The 18,994-nt window shown below is 49.0% G+C and overlaps 2 protein-coding genes across 8 annotated transcripts in view; one reads left to right on the plus strand and one right to left on the minus strand.

Annotated features, from left to right (window-relative positions):
* The window catches only part of CNOT1 (CCR4-NOT transcription complex subunit 1), a 91,048-nt gene extending 86,275 nt beyond the window's left edge, over positions 1–4,773 (plus strand). For all 6 annotated transcript variants that reach the window (XM_084644570.1, XM_084644572.1, XM_084644571.1 and 3 more), the window contains 5 exons: positions 129–278; positions 1,202–1,382; positions 2,544–2,676; positions 2,908–3,042; positions 3,742–4,773. In XM_084644570.1, coding sequence (XP_084500696.1) covers positions 129–278; positions 1,202–1,382; positions 2,544–2,676; positions 2,908–3,042; positions 3,742–3,820 — 678 coding nt within the window. In that variant the 3' untranslated portion in view covers positions 3,821–4,773. The remainder of the gene's footprint in view (positions 1–128; positions 279–1,201; positions 1,383–2,543; positions 2,677–2,907; positions 3,043–3,741) is intronic.
* Positions 4,774–7,412: 2,639 nt separating this feature from the next.
* Positions 7,413–18,432, minus strand: SETD6 (SET domain containing 6, protein lysine methyltransferase). 2 transcript variants are annotated; one of them, XM_084644576.1, is made up of 9 exons: positions 18,280–18,432; positions 14,011–14,112; positions 13,350–13,494; positions 12,724–12,865; positions 12,068–12,262; positions 11,646–11,769; positions 9,997–10,177; positions 9,422–9,564; positions 7,413–7,939 (listed from the first exon to the last, which is right to left on the minus strand). In XM_084644576.1, the coding sequence occupies exons 1-9, from the start codon at positions 18,304–18,306 to the stop codon at positions 7,628–7,630; spliced, it is 1,371 nt and encodes a 456-aa protein (XP_084500702.1). In that variant the 5' UTR covers positions 18,307–18,432; the 3' UTR covers positions 7,413–7,627. The 2 variants fall into 2 exon arrangements, with proteins under 2 accessions (XP_084500702.1, XP_084500703.1); XM_084644577.1 differs by having other exon boundaries at positions 14,011–14,109; positions 18,280–18,424.
* Between the last annotated feature and the right edge of the window lie 562 nt (positions 18,433–18,994).

An 18,994-nucleotide genomic window follows, 5' to 3' on the forward strand; every position in this document is an offset into this window, starting at 1 on the left:
TGTATAGTTAAGAGTGGCTGGTATGGCGAACTTAAACTTGCTTTCCTTAGAAAGTCTTGCAACAATAATTTTGGATTAAAATAGCAGGAATTGGTTAAAGGATTATTAACTGAGTTTTTCTTTGGCAGGTGGACATGTTAAGTGAGATTAATATTGCACCACGGATACTCACCAACTTTACTGGAGTGATGCCCCCTCAGTTCAAAAAAGATTTGGATTCCTATCTCAAAACTCGCTCTCCTGTCACTTTCCTGTCTGACTTGCGCAGCAATCTACAGGTTAGTGGATCCATTCTTGAAAATGTTCTTAGAGTCTAAGGCTGAAAACCATGTAGGAAGTGAGATAATGTGACTCAGTGGGTATAAAATACCATGTGATGTACTGTTTGGAAGATGTGACTGGGATAAGAGCCTCCCAAAATGCTCTTTCCTGCTAGATACTCAGTGTTTTTCCCAGTGCATGACAAATATAATTTGCTAATTTAGTATCACCAAGAGGAATGTGGTGTTTTGACAGAGGGAGTGTTAACTGCAGTGATCCTCAAGCAATGTAGCTTTGAGAAGAATCCATCTTAGTCCTGTAGAAAAATAGGACTTCACTTGCCATTCAGGGTACCATAAACTCCTACTCCTGAAACTGCTTCAGTGCATGAATTGGCAAAAATTCTCCAAACCAATGTGTTCTGATGGTTTCATCCTGCAGTGAGAGCCTCTGATACCAGTGGGCTGAGGAGGTGTCCATGTCTGCTGTCTTTTCAGCAGTTCTCAAATCAGCTTAGCGTTTATAACCTGGACATCTTTGAGACTCTCACCAGACTTTATTGCATTCACCTCAACTAATCAGTTTCTAAAAGTGATTAAACAAGTTCGAGTCAAAGTTGCTTTTGAGTCACTTGTTAATGGAAATTCCTTTTTATTTGTGTAATTATACATTCAGATTTGGTACATGGTTTCATGCAGTTGCAGATGTTTCATGTATACACAAACACTTCTGAAAATCAGGCCATGGAAGCTAAAGACCACTTTAGTGTATGTTAAATGTGAATTCAGTAACTGCAGAGCTTGACCTGCCACAGAATTAGGTACTAAAGGTTGGCTATTAGGATCTAATTTAGGCTGTAATTAATTTAGAGTCTCTTGGGTCTGTCATACTCTGAAGGATTGTAAAAAGCTAACCTTTTTCTTGTGCTGTGCCTACCTAGGTATCAAATGAACCTGGCAATCGCTACAACATCCAGCTGATTAATGCACTAGTGCTCTATGTAGGCACTCAGGCTATTGCACATATTCACAACAAAGGCAGCACACCCTCTATGAGCACTATCACCCATTCAGCTCACATGGACATCTTCCAGAACTTGGCTGTGGACCTGGACACAGAAGGTAAGTGGAACTTCTCTGGATCGGTTGTTTGCTTCTAGCCTGAAATGGTTCTTGAAACCTTCTTAGTTAAGAGAGCAGATTAGTTCTGGTTTCAGAGTAGCAGCCGTTAGTCTGTATTCGCAAAAAGAAAAGGAGGACTTTTCATCGGATGCATCTGATGAAGTGAGCTGTAGCTCACGAAAGCTTATGCTCAGATAAATTGGTTAGTCTCTAAGGTGCCACAAGTCCTCCTTTTCTTTTTGCAGATTAGTTCTGGGTACTGTGGGAAAAAACTGAAATACCACTTAACTGCTAGTGGTTTTGTATTAAGCAACACTGCATTAGAAGATAGAATTCTGAATACCCTAAAAATATTTTATTGGAACTAAACTTATCTGAAACACATTAACAATTCGCTAAGTAAAAAGTTAATTTTGGAGTGAACTAGATTTTGAATCTTGTTGGAGAAATATTGATTCTTTCCTCTAGTGGAGACTTACTTATGTGCTGAGATCAGCTAGTCACCCTCCCACCCCCTTTACGCAGTATAACCTTTAAGTGTAGTGAGCTTTGCTTTAAGATGGACACCAAGGTCATGTTCTCTAGAGTCTGGAATAATCGGCACACAAACTGGTATTTCTGTCCTGGGAAGATTTAATAAATAGCATCCATCCAAGATTAGTAGTGGGTAAGATTGCAAAAGTTAGATTTACACCTGCATGGCTTGTGAAATATAAAAAGTGTTATAACAGGATAATACTTGGCATGTAACACTTCGTTTTGAAACTTCCATCTTTTAAAGTGCTTTATGAATATTAATTAATGTAATAGATTCTGAATTTGGAGTAGGAATGTTGCTTTGGCAGCGAATTTTGAATCGGTACAATGAAAGGAAATCTTGTTTAGCCTTCCTGGGCTAGCTGCAGACCTGAGGGGATGCACGACTTTGAAACACTTCTCATGAGGAGGAAGCCCAGACTCTTGGTATGAGAACTCCAGCTGGGATCGGTGTTGTGAAGCACCCCTAATTTTTTTTAGCTTTATTTAACTGAAGTTTCTTTAAACTGTGTAGTGCAGAGCCGTACAACTGAATCCATAAGCGGTGCTAGGGTGCTTCCTTGCGACATTGTGTTGTCTAAGGAAAACCAATTCCTTCCTACTAAACGCCTGCTCTCTTTCCAGGTCGGTACCTCTTCTTGAATGCAATTGCCAATCAGCTGCGGTACCCAAACAGCCATACGCACTATTTCAGTTGTACCATGCTTTACCTATTTGCAGAGGCCAATACTGAGGCTATCCAGGAACAGATCACTAGGTGAGGAGGGGCAGTTACATTCACAACCTTTATAGTTCAACTTTTCACTTTGCTTGACATTAAATGACTTCTAGTGTTGGAGGCAGGTGTTGAGTTGTATAATGTTACTGTCTAGTGCTACAGAAAAAGCAAACCTGTGTGTTCTCTTCACTGGGCTGTAGCTGTAAATATCTGTGTCTGTCTAGGAGATCTCTGAGCCTTCCCTGTTTTTTTTTCCTTTGTGTACTTCAGGGTACTGTTGGAACGACTGATTGTAAATAGGCCTCACCCATGGGGTCTCCTCATTACCTTCATTGAGCTGATAAAAAATCCAGCGTTTAAATTTTGGAACCATGAGTTTGTTCACTGTGCTCCAGAAATTGAGAAGTGAGTAGATAACTTTTTGTATGGTTTAATTACAAACTCATGCTCGCTCGGTTTATTCAGTCATGTAATGGAAATATCAGTGGTGATATTCCATTTCATACTAAGCTGACATAGGCCCATTGGATAAAATAGGTGACAATAAATATTACTATTTTGGCCTTGTAAAATGCTTTACGTGGATAGATATGTAAGTGCATCCATAAAGCAGGTGAAATAATTGCATTTTACAGATTGTGGGGAATGAGGCACAATGTTAGAATACGTTGGCAGAAGTGAGAATAGAACTTGTCCGACTCCCAGGACAGTTTACTGTCCATCTCACTGTAGTGCCTCTGTTTGCATATTTGATTGCATAACCCCATGACAGCATGTTCCCATGTAATTTGATATTTCATAAATCTCTAAATGTTGTGTTCAGTAGTGGAAGGTGGCTTTCTTTTTGAAAGTCTCAAATCAATGTATTCCTGTCTGAAAGCTAAATCAATCAAACTGGAAAAAGAACGATCCATTATGCTGTAGCTTCCATGACTGCTACTTCAGAATAGCATCTCAAAATGCAGCTTGGTGCTACGTGGGTTGTGAGCGCTTGTATTCCTATGGTTATAGGAAATCCCCGTGTTGAAAGTGTCTCAAAATGAAGATTTTTAGACTGAACTCTAGCTCTGTCTCTCAACTTTTTGCTCTTCTGTCCATGTTTAGGTTGTTTCAGTCAGTTGCACAGTGCTGCATGGGGCAGAAGCAGGCACAGCAAGTGATGGAAGGGACTGGTGCCAGTTAGATGAACTGCAGCTTGTATTGTAAGCGTGCCAGCCTGGAGGTCCCCTTCCCATCAAACTGACAGAAGAATCCTTAAAGCTCTTCCTGACCTTCCCAGCCCCTCGATTTGAGTACACACAAGCAGCCTTTGGGTGAAAGTCTGTGTGGGCATGTTCCAAAGTTTAAAGCAAAATTTTGACTCTTGGCCAAAATTCAGAAGATGCTGTGAATATCATTTTGAACTAGTGTAAATACATGGAACCGAAACGTTTGTCTGGACTTCTTGGGTTTGTGCAAATTGTGTTAAAGGCAGGCAGATAACTGGTGCCTGTCCAGCTTGTAATAAAGGGGCAGCTGCTGATGCCAAGCACTTGTCTAGGGCAGACCTCCTTGTCCTGACATTCCCGGACTCCCAAAGAATATTGAAAAGCCAGTTTTAAATATTATGTAACTTATTTTTTTTCTTTGTGGATGGGGGACCTTTAAATCACTAAGTTGTTTAAAAAAAAAAAGTGGATGTGTTGGGATATGGGAATACTATGGAATGTGGGAGGGAGGGGTTGGGATTAAGGTCTAGTGTTGCTTCTTCCTCCTGCCCCCCAATCAACTGCTGACAGTGGGGGGAGGTAGGCTTCAGAGCCCTCCTCCTGTTTGGAGAAGATAAACATCAGGCCCTTTGGGAGAGGGTCGGCTGTTTTTAGTAGAGAGACAAGGCCTATAGCATTTTTTTCCCCCTAACACTTGTAAATTTTGGAAGGGGGGACCTAAATCTAGAACTGTCCCCTGTGGCCACACAGCATAAGTTTGTAAAAAGAACAAAGGACCAATACAGCCCATTTTGTAAGGATTTTGAATGTTTTGTAAATGTATTGGTCCATGTGTTGTATTTTGTAGCCTTTCTAGTTCTTGGGCTTTAGTTCTCCCACTTCTTGTATGTATGCATACTGTAGTTACACATTAAAGTCATGACATGCAGCAAGTGCAGCTCTGCTTATTCAGTAGTACCATTATACACAACACTGTTCTAGTCATTCACTTGAAAGACATTATAGTACAATACTACCTGGGCCAGGCCTCTTAGACATGTTTTGAACTTGAGCTAATGCTGAGAAAATTCAAGTAAATGTCATGTTTGTAACTCCAATCTCAAAGGAGTGGATGGTAGTGTAACATGAGGGAGGCTCATAAGGTTAATCACAAATTCACATGCACAAATGATGACATTAGCAGTTTGTCAAAGCATCCAAACTTGAGCTTTGGGTACTTTCCTGGCTAGACTAGCCTCTGTGTTAATATAGCATTATGGGAAAGTGGATAAAGCAGTAAACTAGCTCAGTTGTCTTAATCCTTGGTGATCGAGTAAATATAATTCCTGCATAAGTTCCCTTTGAAGGAATCTGATCTTATTAATGTGTAGCTGTCTTTTAATTACTGACACTTAATAGGTTGGCTTTCATCCATCAAGGTTCAGTTTAACAACTTCATGTAAAAATACCCACTTATTTTTCTTAAACTCCACACAGTAGCCTGTGAACAGTTACATGTTCATCTTAATGTTGTCTTCCTTGGCAACACACAAACTAGAGCTAAGGATCCAACAATGGTGAACTCTGGCACCCTAAACTGTCTCTGAACAGTGTTTTGTACAGCACATCTCTACAATACTTCAGAGGCAGTTGGACAAAACCTAAGCAGTTCTGGCAGGCTGGCCACCAGCTGAATGTGGTGAGAGGCCTTACTAGTTATTAACAGGGATCCTAGTTTATGAAGAGGAAAAAATCCAAAGTTTTCCATGATTAAAATGAAACCTGACCACAGAAGCCCTGCCACATTGTGTGTTCCCTATGGTAAATGAATTTCTAGGGTACTTGGTTATTTGTTGCAGATACCAACAAAACCCCTAGGTTCCCCTTTTTTCCTAGCTTGGGCTGCAGCAGAGCTTTGGATACCAGCAGCATAGGTGCTGTTATCCAGTCAACTAACTGCTTTTCAGCTGTAGCAGCCCCTATCAAGAACTGAACTAAATAGTCACTGAAGGGAGTAGATATGATGAAGTTCTGGCATGTCTGGTTTTTAATCAAGCAATGTCTCAAAAGACTGAGCCTGTTCCTACAAAATTGCCTAAAGCTGGCAAAGCAGAATGAGGGAGAGCATCACTGCCTGGTTGCAGTGAAGTTGGGGGGTGCTGGCTAAGGGCTTCCTTCTCTTTAGTGGGCACCTATATTAGGGTCCTGCCATACAGTGAATTCTATCTGGGTGAAGGAAGCAGGCCTGTGGCTAGACCCTGGGCAATGCAACCATGGCTTAAGACTAGCACCACAAACTACCTGCTAGACAGTATGCACACACCCTGTGGTCAATCCCACAGTAGTATTTCAGGTCACTCATGGTAAAGGAAAAGCTCACTGCCCCACCACTTTCAGTTGGTGGGAGAAAAGCAAGCCCATCTCCCATCCCCTGCCTACTTAGAGGCTTCAACTACTGCAGTGGTGAATAAGGGGAAATCAGGGACCCAGCTGTCAACTGGACAAGTACAAGTGATTAAAAGAAGACATGCAAAAGCTCTGGTAAGTAAACCTTACTGCAGCTGACCTCTTCCCTGTGTGAATTGTCATACCTTCATTTTAGCAAGCACCCAGCTACTACTCCTGTCAGCAAGCAGCACCAGCAGAGTCCAGCTCAAACTATGAAAGCAAAGGAATTTGTACTCAAAGGGCATAATTGGACCTACAGAGCCTTTATTAATAGGCAAAAAAAGCCTCATTTCACTAAGGCATCGGCACTTTTAGTTATAGCATTCCTAGAGATGTACCTACCTTAAAATAGGGAATTCCAGGCTCTTAAGCTTCTAGCAGTGACCATCCAGGCCTCTAGATAGTAGTGCAATCCTAAAGACAACTTGTGATGCCAAGGATCCCTTACCTAATGCATGACAGATCATTTAGCTGCTCTCTGCTGACTGAGGAAGGCAGATAAGCAAGCAAAATAGCCGCTGCCACTCAGAGGAATTCTTGACCTCTAAGCAGCAGGTAAAAACATCCTGTCATGTACAGGCCAAAAAAAATGCATAACACTAATCCGCACTAAAAGCCTGTTAGTCTCAGTGGCACCTCCAAACATAGGCTTTACCTACAGCAAAACTGAGGTAACAGTATGATGCTAGCTGTCTTATGGTTTGTTGCTTGACCATCGGCAGAATGAAGTCCAAGGGAGAGGTACTGAGCCAACTGTAGCAGATCAAGGGGTCTGAAGATTGGACAAATCTGCAGCCCTACTCAGGCTTTGAACAAATCACTACCACTGCTGCAGGCCCAGCTGCTTCAAGTTTGCAGGCTGTTCCTGCTTGACTGGACTCCCTCTTGACTACCATGAGCATTTTCTGAGATGCTTGTAACAGTGAAGGAGGAGAATCCACTTCAAGCTGTCATCCTTGCTAAGTATAAAATCATCATTCTGACTACCTTCCCTGCAAAGCACTCCTTGGTCAAAGTTAGCATAGCTAGACCGGGTATGCTTTCTCCTCAACTCTCACCCATGTTGGTTCTTAAACATGGGGAACCCTCCTCCATGTCCCACTTAAGGCTAAAATCTAATGAACAGACTTTCCTCCCCAGTAAGACAGGTATGTAATTTATAGAAAAGTCAAGAGGTAGATGACAAGCCAATACAGACATATCAGGAGTAACTGGGTCCAAATCAACTCTCACCCTCTGTTCTTCCTCAATACAAGTGGCCACCCCATCTGTCCTGACAGTGGGGGAGAGAGCACAAGGTTTGCTTTATACAAAGCCTGCAATTCCCTGCTTCCAACAGCTGAGTTCATCCTCTGCTAGCTGGCCAGCTCCAGCAACTGGTGCAAGATCCTCTTCTGCCCATAGCGCACTTGCAAGGCTTGCTGCTCTCGCTGGCTTAGTTTGCCATAAATCACCTTGTCATTGAGCAAGTCCTGCTCTGCTTTAAGGTCTGAGCTGTAAGACTCCAGAGTGAGCAGCGCACTGTCATGGAGCAGCTTCTTCCATGAGGCTTTGAGTCTGGGTATTGTCTCGTTAGACAAAGTAAAGCTCTCTTCATCCTCTGTGTCTTCTTCCCAGCCCTCGTGCTCTTTAAACTCTTTGAATTCCTCTGCAGCCATACACAGCACCTACAACCAACCACAGATACCTAGTCATTATCTCAGGCAGTGAAGCTTGACTACAGCTGAATAGAATCAAGGTCCCAATTTTCAGCTACTGAAGTTAGCAAAACACAACCCTTCTGGACTCCCAGCGATTTGCATGGGGTTATTCACTACCTCCTTAGCACCCATTCTTATCAGCAGGATAGCAAAGCAGCTAGTTGGTTTAGTGGGGGCATTTGGCCAAGATGTGAATGCTGAGCATGCTTGCTTGCTTCAGTACAGCATGTGATCTTCAGGGGCCTCAGTTTTATTGCAACAGTCCTGAGGGGGGAAGGCTGGTGTGTTTCTTAAAATTCCCTGCTCCTGGAACCTTATCAGATGAGAATCTGTTTTCATTTCCAGAGAAGAGATTAAATGTTAGTCAACTGCACTGTGAAAGCTTTAAAAAAAAAAAAAAAAAAAAAAGCAAATAAAGCAGCTCAACATTTAAGATCATGGTTTTCAGAGGTCTGATTCCAAGTTTTCAGTGTTGCTAATGCACAGCTGGGGAGTGAAGGGGCCTCATGTTAAATACTTACTTCCCCCTTCCCAGCTAGCTTCATGAGGGCTGTCACAAGCATAGACCCTCCAATACGGATAGCCCATGACTGCTCTCAGCTTCCTGCACAGTTTCTCCACTACACATCAAGTCCCTGCTACAAATTGGAGCTCGCAGCCACCAAAGAATTAAATGCCACATCCCCCAACCTGTCACAGCACTTCTCCCTCTTGAAGAGGATCAGAGCACAGAACCTCAACTACCCTAGGAAGCTCACACATCTCCTTCCACAATAAAAGGAGTGCAAACACACTAGACTAACTTGACCTCCATATAACCCTAGAGCGCCAGACTCCATCTTTGCAATTAGGCCCTTTCCTCCCAGTTCTGAGTAAAGCTATAATCACAGGAAGGCAAAAATGTCCCCATCCCCTTTATTCTTACAGTAAAAATCTCCGTAACAGGTCAACATACTGTATTTATAAATCAGGGGTCGGCAACCTTTCAGAAGTGCTGTGCCGAGTCTTCATTAATTCACTCTAATTTAAGGTTTCACGTGCCAGTCATACATGTTAACGTTTTTAGAAGGTCTCTGTCTATAAGTCTATAATATAGAACTAAACTATTGTTGTATGTAAAGTAAATAAGGTTTTTAAAATGTTTAATAAGCTTCATTTAAAATTAAATTAAAATGCAGAGCCCCCCGGACCGGTGGCCAGGACCCAGGCAGGGTGAATGCCACTGATCATCAGCTCGCATGCTGCCTTTGGCACGCATGCTATAGATTGCCTACCCCTGTTATAAACTATTCCAGAGCAGAGATTTTACCTGTAACCCCACATAGAAGGAACAGCAGCACAAGTCATCGGAGCCTTTGGAGAACGAGACTCCATGGGGCAGGATCAGTGTAGACCTCAGACATCTCTGCCACCTAGAGATGAAATCACTTCCCCCAGAGCACCACACACCTTCAATGTCATGGACAGCTCTTCCTCCGTCAACACTTCCTCCCAGCCAATCACAAAGGCGCCTTCTTCCCCCACCATCTCCAGCTGGCAAAGGAAATCCCACTGCTCAGAAACCAGCTGCCGCTCCGCTTCAGTGCTGGCACCTGTTTGAGGCCAACGGGGGAGACCCATCAACCACGCCCGCTACATACTGCAGGGGGGACGGACAAAACTCTGTAGAGCGAGACACAGGCCGAGACTTTCAAACGCCGCTAGCGAATTTGTACCCCAACGTGCAATGCCTTAAAGAGGCCCAATTGCCACGACGTGCTGAGCACCACACCCCTTAAAACCCAGAGGCAAGAAGCACTTTCAGGGACTGTTCCTAAAGCAGAGGCAGATGTTGATTGTGGCGGCCTTGAAGCTCATCCCTGATGGTGGAAGGAAAACGATGAGGGTGCCCCACAGTGAGTGGTTATGAAAGGCTGCCTACCATACGCTTCGTTTAAAGGGCTGCAGATATGGCCCATAGTCTCTTTCTACCAGAGTCATTCAGAATTAAGTTACCCTACCTCCAAATGCTACAGGCCACTCACCCTGCAGGGCAGCTCTGCGCACCGTCACCATCTGGATGTCGGCGGTGTCGTCCGTGTTGCCGGGGTACGGCTCAGCAAAGCCGTACATGTGCATGAGTTGCCAGTTGGCCATCTGGCCGTAGGTATTGAAGATCTCTTGGCCTTTGCTGATGGGCTGCGTGGTGACCATTTTCAAACACTCCTGTAGGCAGAGGGACAGAACAGGCACGAATGTGAAGGCAGTGTCACGATACTCAGAGTAAGAGACTCCGTCCTTATGGGGCAAGTGTGGCCGAATTCCCCCGCCACGTCTGCAAAGGGAACTACGCCTTGCTGGCTCCCCACAATGGCCCTTGCGCATGAGAGAAAGTGATACTGGGACACACCAAGAAATCCTATCGCCTGGCAAACACAGGAGGGTTTCTCCATGGCCCAGCCAATACCAGGCACAATAGGCTGACCTGGGAGAGAGAGAGAGTCCCTGGCAAACACAGAGGTGAGTGTAACATCAGCTGCAACCTCTCAGTCTCTGGCCCCGCTCCTGTCACATAAAAGCACCCTGGTGGCCCATGTGATCACAAAGCCCTTTCCCCTGCCCCAAGTCGCTGGGATGGGAGAGTCTGCGCTGCCATTGCCCGTGCTCATTCCATGGCAAACAGGGACATCAGTCTTCAAAGAGGGCAAACTAGGCCAGCATCATTCCCTACTGCAGGGGTCGGCAACCTTTCAGAAGCGGTGTGGCGAGTCTTCATTTATTCACTCTAGCTGAAGGGTTCGCGTGCCACTCATACATGTTAACCTTTTTAGAAGGTCTCTTTCTGTAAGTCTATACGTACAACGATAGTTTACAGAGTAGCAGCCGGGTTAGTCTGTCTTCGCAAAAAGAACAGGAGGACTTGTGGCACCTTAGAGGCTCACCCATTTATTTGAGCATCAGCTTTCGTGAGTTTAGTTATATACTAAAGTAAATAAGGTTTTTAAAATGTTTAAGAAGCTTCATTTAAAATTAAATTAAAATGCAGAGCCCCCCGGACCGGTGGCCAGGACCCGGGCAGGGTGAATGCCACTGAACATCAGCTCGCGTGCCATAGGTTGCCTACCCCTGCCCTACAGGAAAACGTACCTCCCAGTGCTCAGGCCCTCGGCATGTCCTGGAGCCAAGCCCCCTATCTGCCACCAGGCTGACAGCTCCCAACATGGAGGCATCAACGCCCCCTTTGCAATCAGATTGGCAAAGGCACACCCTGCTGCCCATGAAGAACCCCACTGGGCTTCACACGGGAAGATCTGGTCATTGCATTGGGGGCCAGGAGCGTGGAATCTCCTAGGGCTACTGTCGCCGAGCAGTGCCTCCACCAAGCAGGAGCAATATGGGTCGCAAGTCACGGCGCTCAGTACTGGGTAACAGGGATGGGGCTGTGGGCTGTGGCAGGCAGGGCAGAAGACTGGATGATTTAACAGTCCCCCACCTGGCTTTGGAATTTAGGCGTCTCAGTGGAGAGCAAGGGCTGGGCTTCCCCTCCAGCACCCCCATCAAGAGGGAGAAAACCAGAGGGGAACCACACTGCAGCTTGTTGCAATCAGACAGAACCAGCTGGACGAGTAATGAGTCCTGGCCAATACCTAGGGATACATACACTCTCCACTCACACGGCTCCCCACCTACTCACCAGGGAATATTCCAGGTTGGCATTGTGATTGGCCACGTGATTCAAAATGTCAGCCATGGGCACCATCATGGGCGGGTTGGGCTCCTTCTCATCCTCGTCTTCCTCGTCCAGGGGCTCCTGGAAGCTATTTGGGAGGAGAGGAGAGGACAAGCCGATTCCCAGCCCTGTGAAATGAAGCCATGGCCCTTAGCCCACCCTGGGCCGGTGACTGCCAGGGGCCGGCTGGCTACCTCGGAGGGCACAGAGAAGAGTAAGCAGTGTGAGTGCCAGAGCCACCTCCTTCCAGGAGAAGCCCGGTGAGCTACAATCTAGCCCTCCTGTCTGACTCCCCAAGGAGATTCCTCAGGCTCACCCAGGGAGGCTTCATTTCCGCCCCTCTGGATCCAGAGATGTCTGCTGCGGAACTGCCCTCCCCATCTCACCTGTAGGCCATGACGAACGCCACCAGCCTCCGGTACAGCTCTGGCGTGTGCAGCTTGGGGTCAAAGAGGTCCAGGTGGGACTCCATGAAGGGCAGGATGATGGAGGTGTACTCCAGCTGGATGTTGGCCAGGTCTTTGTCTACTGCTTCTAGGATGCCAGTGCCTTGTAGGAGCCTCACCCTCTCTTCTTCAGGCCTGTATCAAGGGGCAGGGAGGGCAAAGACGATCCCATTATCCCCACCCAGGAAGGGATTGAATTAATATAGTTACCCTTGAGTCAAGTCTCCAGGATCTCCTATGGCCTCCCACTCCACTGCTGTCTGCATCCAGTTAGCCTGGACCCCAAGTTCAACCCACCATAAACCCTGGCTAGCATTTAGGATGGGCAGCCACCTAGGCTGCTAACGTATCTAACAGAACCAAGCTACAAACATGCCTAGCCCCAGTGCTGCTGACCCCTGGGGAAACAGCCAAAGAGGGCAAGAGGCACATAGCCAGGAACAGAACCGAGGCCAGACCAGCGCTTTATCCCCCGTAACACACCGACTCCCAAGAGCCAGCGCCCCGGCGGCAGGAGGGACCCAATGCCCAGGACCGAGTCTCATGCAGGCTGCTGGATTTCTGCAGCCTGACGCTAGCATGTGGTATAATCTTACCAGAACATGGGGTGATCCATGCGGCTGAAGTCAGGCCAGAGCGAGAAGTAAGGACGCCAGTGGGAGTTGCTGGCCGTGTATTCATGCAGCAAAGACAGGAGAAGAGGCACCCAGCCAGACTGACTCTCCAGGGACGCTTGGTCTAGGGAGCCAAACACAGAGGAGACAGGAAGGAGAGGAGAGGAAGAACATGCCGAGATCCCAGGTCCTGTTATTCCTTCACCGGAGAGCCAGTGCCCTAGGCTGTTACGGACCAAAATCACTGCACTGCTCCAGGCTCCCTGGCAGAAGGGGTGGGGTTGAGTTGGGGACTCCAGACTTGCTACTCCCAGGATGGCGGGGAGACACGAGGGTGGGGGTGGCTCTTCCACCAACAATCCCTTCTCCCACTTCTGTTAGAAGCCCTGCCAACCACTGTCCTCTCCAGCTCTAGCTCAGACAACTCCCTCTTCAGGCTACAGGCTGCCTGAAGCAGACGAGAGCACATTGGCCATTGACTAAGGTCCAATCAAAGACAGCCAGGTTAGAAAAGCACCGAACTTTTAAGAACTTCATTCCAACGTGGCAGCCAGTTGAAGTCAGCTGCAGGACTCCTCAGCTCTACGCCACGTGCCCTGCTCTCCTACCTTTTTCCAAGAGGGACCGGATGGAGGTGGTGTGCTGGGACAGGAGCGCAGCTCTTGGAATGGTGAAGAGGACTTCTCCCATCTGGAGGTCCTCTCTTGCCAACAGGCCGTAGTCTGACACCGTGCCCTCTTTGCTCACGTAGACCTATGAGAGAGAGGCCTGTCAGGGCCTGTGGGGACCCTGGTGAAAACCTGCCTCTGATGGGACAGCAGTGAAGGGTTGCAAGAGAAATGAAGCCAAGAGGTCAGGAGAATAAATCCAAGCAGCATCCATGGAAGCCCAGACAGCTAGTCTCATCCCCCACGTGGCCGAGGGATTTCCTGCCAACGTAAACAGGAGGTTGGTTTTTAAATAACAAACTGATAGCCGACCCGACGGCTGCACCCTTGCACTAGTGCATGTGAGAAGTAACTGGAAATCACCACCTCGTAAGCCCTCACACTCAGCCTCGCTGCTTCCTGGCCCACCACTCCAACCCCTCCCCACTCATCTGCAGAAGTTCTGGGATCACCCTGCCCTTGGGGAGCCAGCCTTGCCCTATCAGCCCGATGGGTTGCAGATACCCATACGCCACACTCAGCCTGAGACCTTTGAACACTGGGACTCACACCCAGGTGAGGGTCACTCGATACCCAGCTTCCATCATCCGGATCCTCCTACCTTTGGGCTGAGCTCCAACCCGACCTTCTCACACCAATCCAGGAAGCCAGAAAGGGCGTCAGCACTGCCATCCTCGGCAAGGCTGCCCCCCGCGGCTACCTGCTAACAGAAATAGGGGTCAAGCTTAGAAAACAAGGACAGCTCAGGCACTGGAGAGATCTTATGGCAGAGAACGGAGGGTAACCCTGGAGGCCTCCCTAAGTTCCAGGTTGGGTAAATTACACCACAGAGGGAAGCCCTAGGGTCCAGCGGATGGAACAGATCAGACGTTAGGAGACCTGGGTATTATTTCCAGGATCAGTCTGGCATTGGGCAAATCATTTCATTTCACCTGGGCCTCAGTTTCTCCATCTCAAACAGGGTGATACGGGTGCCTATCCATCTTTGTAAACTGCTTTGAAGCCTACGGACGGACCAAGTATTATTAATAGCTATCCCTATAGCTTCAATTGGATACCCTGGTTCCTTCACTTCCTGTCTTTAAGGGCTGCTATGCACTGTTACACATCTGTTGTGTTTCTGGGCAGAGATGGCTGCATTCCTGCAGTGAGTGAAGTGCTTTGGGATGAAAGGGGATATTTATATATGCGAGATCACCATCAGAAGACAGGCTAGTCACGCTTGTCTCTCCCAACACAGGCCCTGGCTGCAGGGAAGAAAGGAAGAATGACAGAAAATGATTGTTCTCGGCTGCGATCAGAAGATTTGAACTGGAAGCTAAAAGATCTCAGAAACATTTACAAGAGATTAAGTCACTTCTTCGGGTAGGGCTTCCGTTCTGTGGCACAGACAGATTATTTGCTATTGCTCTTCGATTCAACAGGGCCCAGCAGTCTTCCAGACTGTAACAGGTACTGTTACCCCCTTCAGTGCGAGCATGGCTGCTCCCCACACCACTGGTGAGTCTGTGCCCCAACAGGAATAAAACCCATCTCCCTCCCATTTACTGTGGGTTGAACTGTTTGCCTGGTCAGAACAAGCTTATGTTCGAGGGAAATGCCGGGAAATGCCAAAAATCAAAGTATCGTTGAAAGTTAGCATTTGAAACTGGATTGTTACTGAAAACGTTAGACAAGTAGCAGGCAAAACACAACGATCTGGGATTCCCCCCCCCCCCCCTTGGTCAGAACACAGAGCTCCATTTGCAAGGATTTGTGGGGCCATTATTGTCATTCACAATCACTCGACTAGCCCATGCAGGTGTCTAATCCTTCGCTAATCCCAAACGTTTCAAATTGCAGGGTGATCATTCTGGTCCAAAAGTTCATTCTAGAAGAGTGTTACAAAGGGCCTGTCTACACTACTGCTTAAGTCAGGGGCAGGCAAACTTTTTGGCCTGAGGGCCGCATTGAGTTTCCGAAATCGTATGGAGGCCCGGTTAGGAGAGGCTGTGCCTCCCCAAACAGCCAGGCGTGACCCGGCCCCCGCCCCCTATCCGACCCTCCCTGCTTCTCACCCCGACGGCCTCCCCCGGGACTCCTACCCCATCCAACCCCCCCTGTTCCCTGACTGCCCCCCCCAGGACCCCTATCCCGTCCAACCATCCCTTCCCCCTGACCACCACCCCCCCCGGAACCCCTGCCCCTGACTGCTCCCCACCGCCCCATCCAAACTTCCCTCCTTCCTGACTGCCCCCTGGGACCCCTGCCCCCATTCAACCCCCCCGTCCTCTGACCGCCCCGCCCCCTATCCACACCCCCACCTCCTGACCACCACCCCGAACTCCCCTGACGCGCCGCCCAGAGCACCAGGACAGGCAGCTGCACTGCCCGGCTGGAGCCAGCCACACACCGCGCAGCACAGAGCACCGGGTCAGGCCGGGCACAGAGCACCGCTGCCCCAGGAGCTCCCAGCCCCCCGCCCTGAGCATTGCACGGGCAGCGCAGTGAGCTGAGGCTGCGGGGGAGGGGGACGGACAGCGGGGGAGGGGCTGGGGGCAAGCCTCCCGGGCCAAAAGCTCAGGGGCCAGGCAGGAGGGTCCTGCGGGCCGAATGTGGCCCGTAGTTTGCCCGCCTCTGGCTTAAGTCAATGTAACTTGCGTTGCTTGGCATGGGGTTTTTTCACACCCCCGAGCAACATAAGTTACATCGCCATAAGCAGTAGTGTAGACGAGCCCTAGCTCAAAGGGTCACTTACCCAATGAGGCAGCAGAAACAAGACTGCATGGCCATTCATACAACACAAAACAGCCAAGGGTCAAAGCGGGCGGTCTGGAAACAACCCATAGGTAAAAATTCCATAACCAGACTATTAGGCAATCAGCTTTGCAGAAATCAGGGCTGGTTTGTGACTAAGCTGCTAATTAAAGGGAGCTACTTTGCTAGTGAAAATTATTTAAAACCATTTGACAAGCTTTGATGAAAAGATTCCACCTAAAACCTGTATTCACTCCCTCTAGAGTCAAGTTGCTTTGTTCGGTGTTTTTCTGACTCATTATTCCTACATATTTATTGCTAACGTGAGCAAGGTGAGAAGGTTGGTTTGATTTCATTTTCAGGATTTTAATCTTCATAAGACCAGCCACACGGGGTCAGTCCAATGGTCCAGCTAGCCCAGTATCCCGTCTTCCGACAGTGGCCAGTGCCAGGTGCCCCAGAGGGAATGAACAGAACAGGTAACAATCAAGTGATCCATCCCATCGCTCATTCCCAGCTTCCGGCAAACAGGTTTAGATACACCCAGAACATGGGGCTGTATCCCTGATCATCTTGGCCAATAACCATTGCTGGACCTGTCCTCCGTGAACGTATCTAATTCTTTTTTGAACCCAGTTATACTTCTGGCAGGGGATGCTGTGAAGGCCAACAAGTTCCACAGGCTGACTGAGCGCTGTGTGAAGAAATATTTCCTTTTGTTTGTTTTAAACCTGCTGCCTGTTAATTTCATTAGGTGACCCCTAGTGCTTGTGTTATGTGAAGGGGCAAATAACACTTCCCTATTCCCTTTCTCCACACCAGTCATGATTTTATAGACATCCATCATATCCCCCGAGTTCTCTCTTTTCCACACTCAACAGCCCCAGTCTTTATAATCTCTCCTCACACTGTTCCATACTCATCATTTCTGTTGCCCTTCTCTGTACCTTTTCCAATTCTAATCTATCTTTTTTGAGATGGGGGAACCAGGACTGTGCACAATATTCAAGAGCTGTATGTACCATGGATTTCTATGATGGCATTATGATATTTTCTGTCTTATTATCTATCCCTTTCCTAGCGGTCCCTAATGCTGAACATTGAGATGTTTTTAGAGGATTCTCCACGACTCCTCTAATCTCTTTTTCTTGACGGTAACAGCTAATTTATTTTAGGCCCTATCATTTTATATGCATAGTTGGGATTATACTTCCCCGTGTGCACTACTTTGTGTTTATCAACACTGAATTCCACCTGCCCCTTCCTTGCCCAGTCACCCAGGTCTGGGGGATCCCTTTGTAACTCTCCCCGGTCTGCTTTGGACTGAACGATCTTGAGTAACGTAGTAGCATCTGCAAACTTTGCCACCTCCCTGCCCACCACCCATCTCCAGACCTTTAGATTCAGACTTTAACCCGCTTTAAGAAATGTTTAATTTAAGTAGATTTCAAGGGAGTCAATACAGGGGCCGACTCTTGGCTCTCACCGGTCGCGCTGATGACAGTGACTGGCTGTTAGGCTCGGAAGTGCCAATATAAAGATGGGTTTCAGAGTAGCGGCCGGGTTAGTCTGTGTTCACAAGAAGAACAGGAGGCCTTGTGGCAGCTCGGAGACTAACCCATTTATTTGAGCGTGAGCTTTCCTGAGCTGCAGCGGCAAGGTGCCACAAATCCTCCTGTTCTTAATATAAAGAGCAGGAGACACGGCCCCTAACGAAGGCAGAACAACGTTTCCGGCAGAGCTGGATTCGGCTACCCGGGGCGGGGGGTTTATTTCCCCAGCCCGGATCACACCAGCCCACAGGCTTCCCCACCCCGCCCCAGTAGTTACTGGCTGCAGCCGAGCCCCGCCGCTCCCTCCTCGGCCCGGCCCAGCCCAGCCCAGGCGAGCCTGGGAGAGCCGCGTCTTCCGCCCTCCGCTGCAAACGCTCCTCGCTCAGGCAAGTGGCCCCGGCTCTGGGGCCGGCCAGGGAGGAGCGGCTGGGGAGGCGGCTGTTCCTTCAGCGAGAGCCCCCGGCATCTCGGGGGCCCGGTCCCGCCCCACGGGGCTCGCTCCCTCCCTCCGGCCCCCCCGAGGCTGGAGCCGCCCAGGGTGGGGGGGCAGGGGCCGGAGCCCCGAGAGGCGCGTCCGCTACCTTGGGCCTCTTCGCCGCCGTCGCCATGCCCGGCCTCCGGGTGGGACAGAGCCGCGTCCGCAGCGCAGAAAACAGGCGGCGGCCGCCGCTTCCACGTGGTTCCCCAGCACCCGGGGCCGCCTTCCGGGCTGGGGCCGGCCACGCCCCCTCCGCTTACGGGGGCCGAGATGGGCCTGCCGCGGCAGGTTCCTCCCCCCCCGCCCCCCAGCCCCAGGGGGCTCCCTGGGGACTAGGGGGCGGGGCTTCCTGGGGACTAGGGGGCGGGGCCAGGGGGGAGGGGTGGCGAGGGCCGGGGGCAGGGGCCAGGAGGGGTGACTGGGGGAATGGGGCCAGGCTCCCCCACCCCACCCCCCAATAAAGTGCAGCCCCAGGCCCTGGGGAGCAGGGTCATTCTGGCGGGACAACCCCTTCCAGTGCGGGGGTCTGTGGGGTCCGCGCGCAGCCCGTGGGCCCTTGGCGTGTAGGGCTCCCCTGGGAGGCGCCCTGAAAACAAAGGGCGCACAGTGCTTTGGGGAATGCAGCTGGGGGCGGGGGGGTTTTCAAAAGGGACCAGTGATTGGGGGGAGGGGGGACAAGAGGTGCCTCAAAGGAGCCTGTTTCCAGAGGGCAGGTGGCTCAGCAGGGCCTGACTTGGGTGGCAAGTTGAACACCCAGAAATCAAGGCAGTCCAGCCACTGGTCCCATTGGAAACACTTGGCCTCAGTGTTCTGGTTTC

This window comes from Lepidochelys olivacea (genome assembly GCF_965140295.1).
Source record: "Lepidochelys olivacea isolate rLepOli2 genome assembly, chromosome: 12".
Taxonomy (NCBI): Eukaryota; Metazoa; Chordata; order Testudines; family Cheloniidae; genus Lepidochelys; species Lepidochelys olivacea.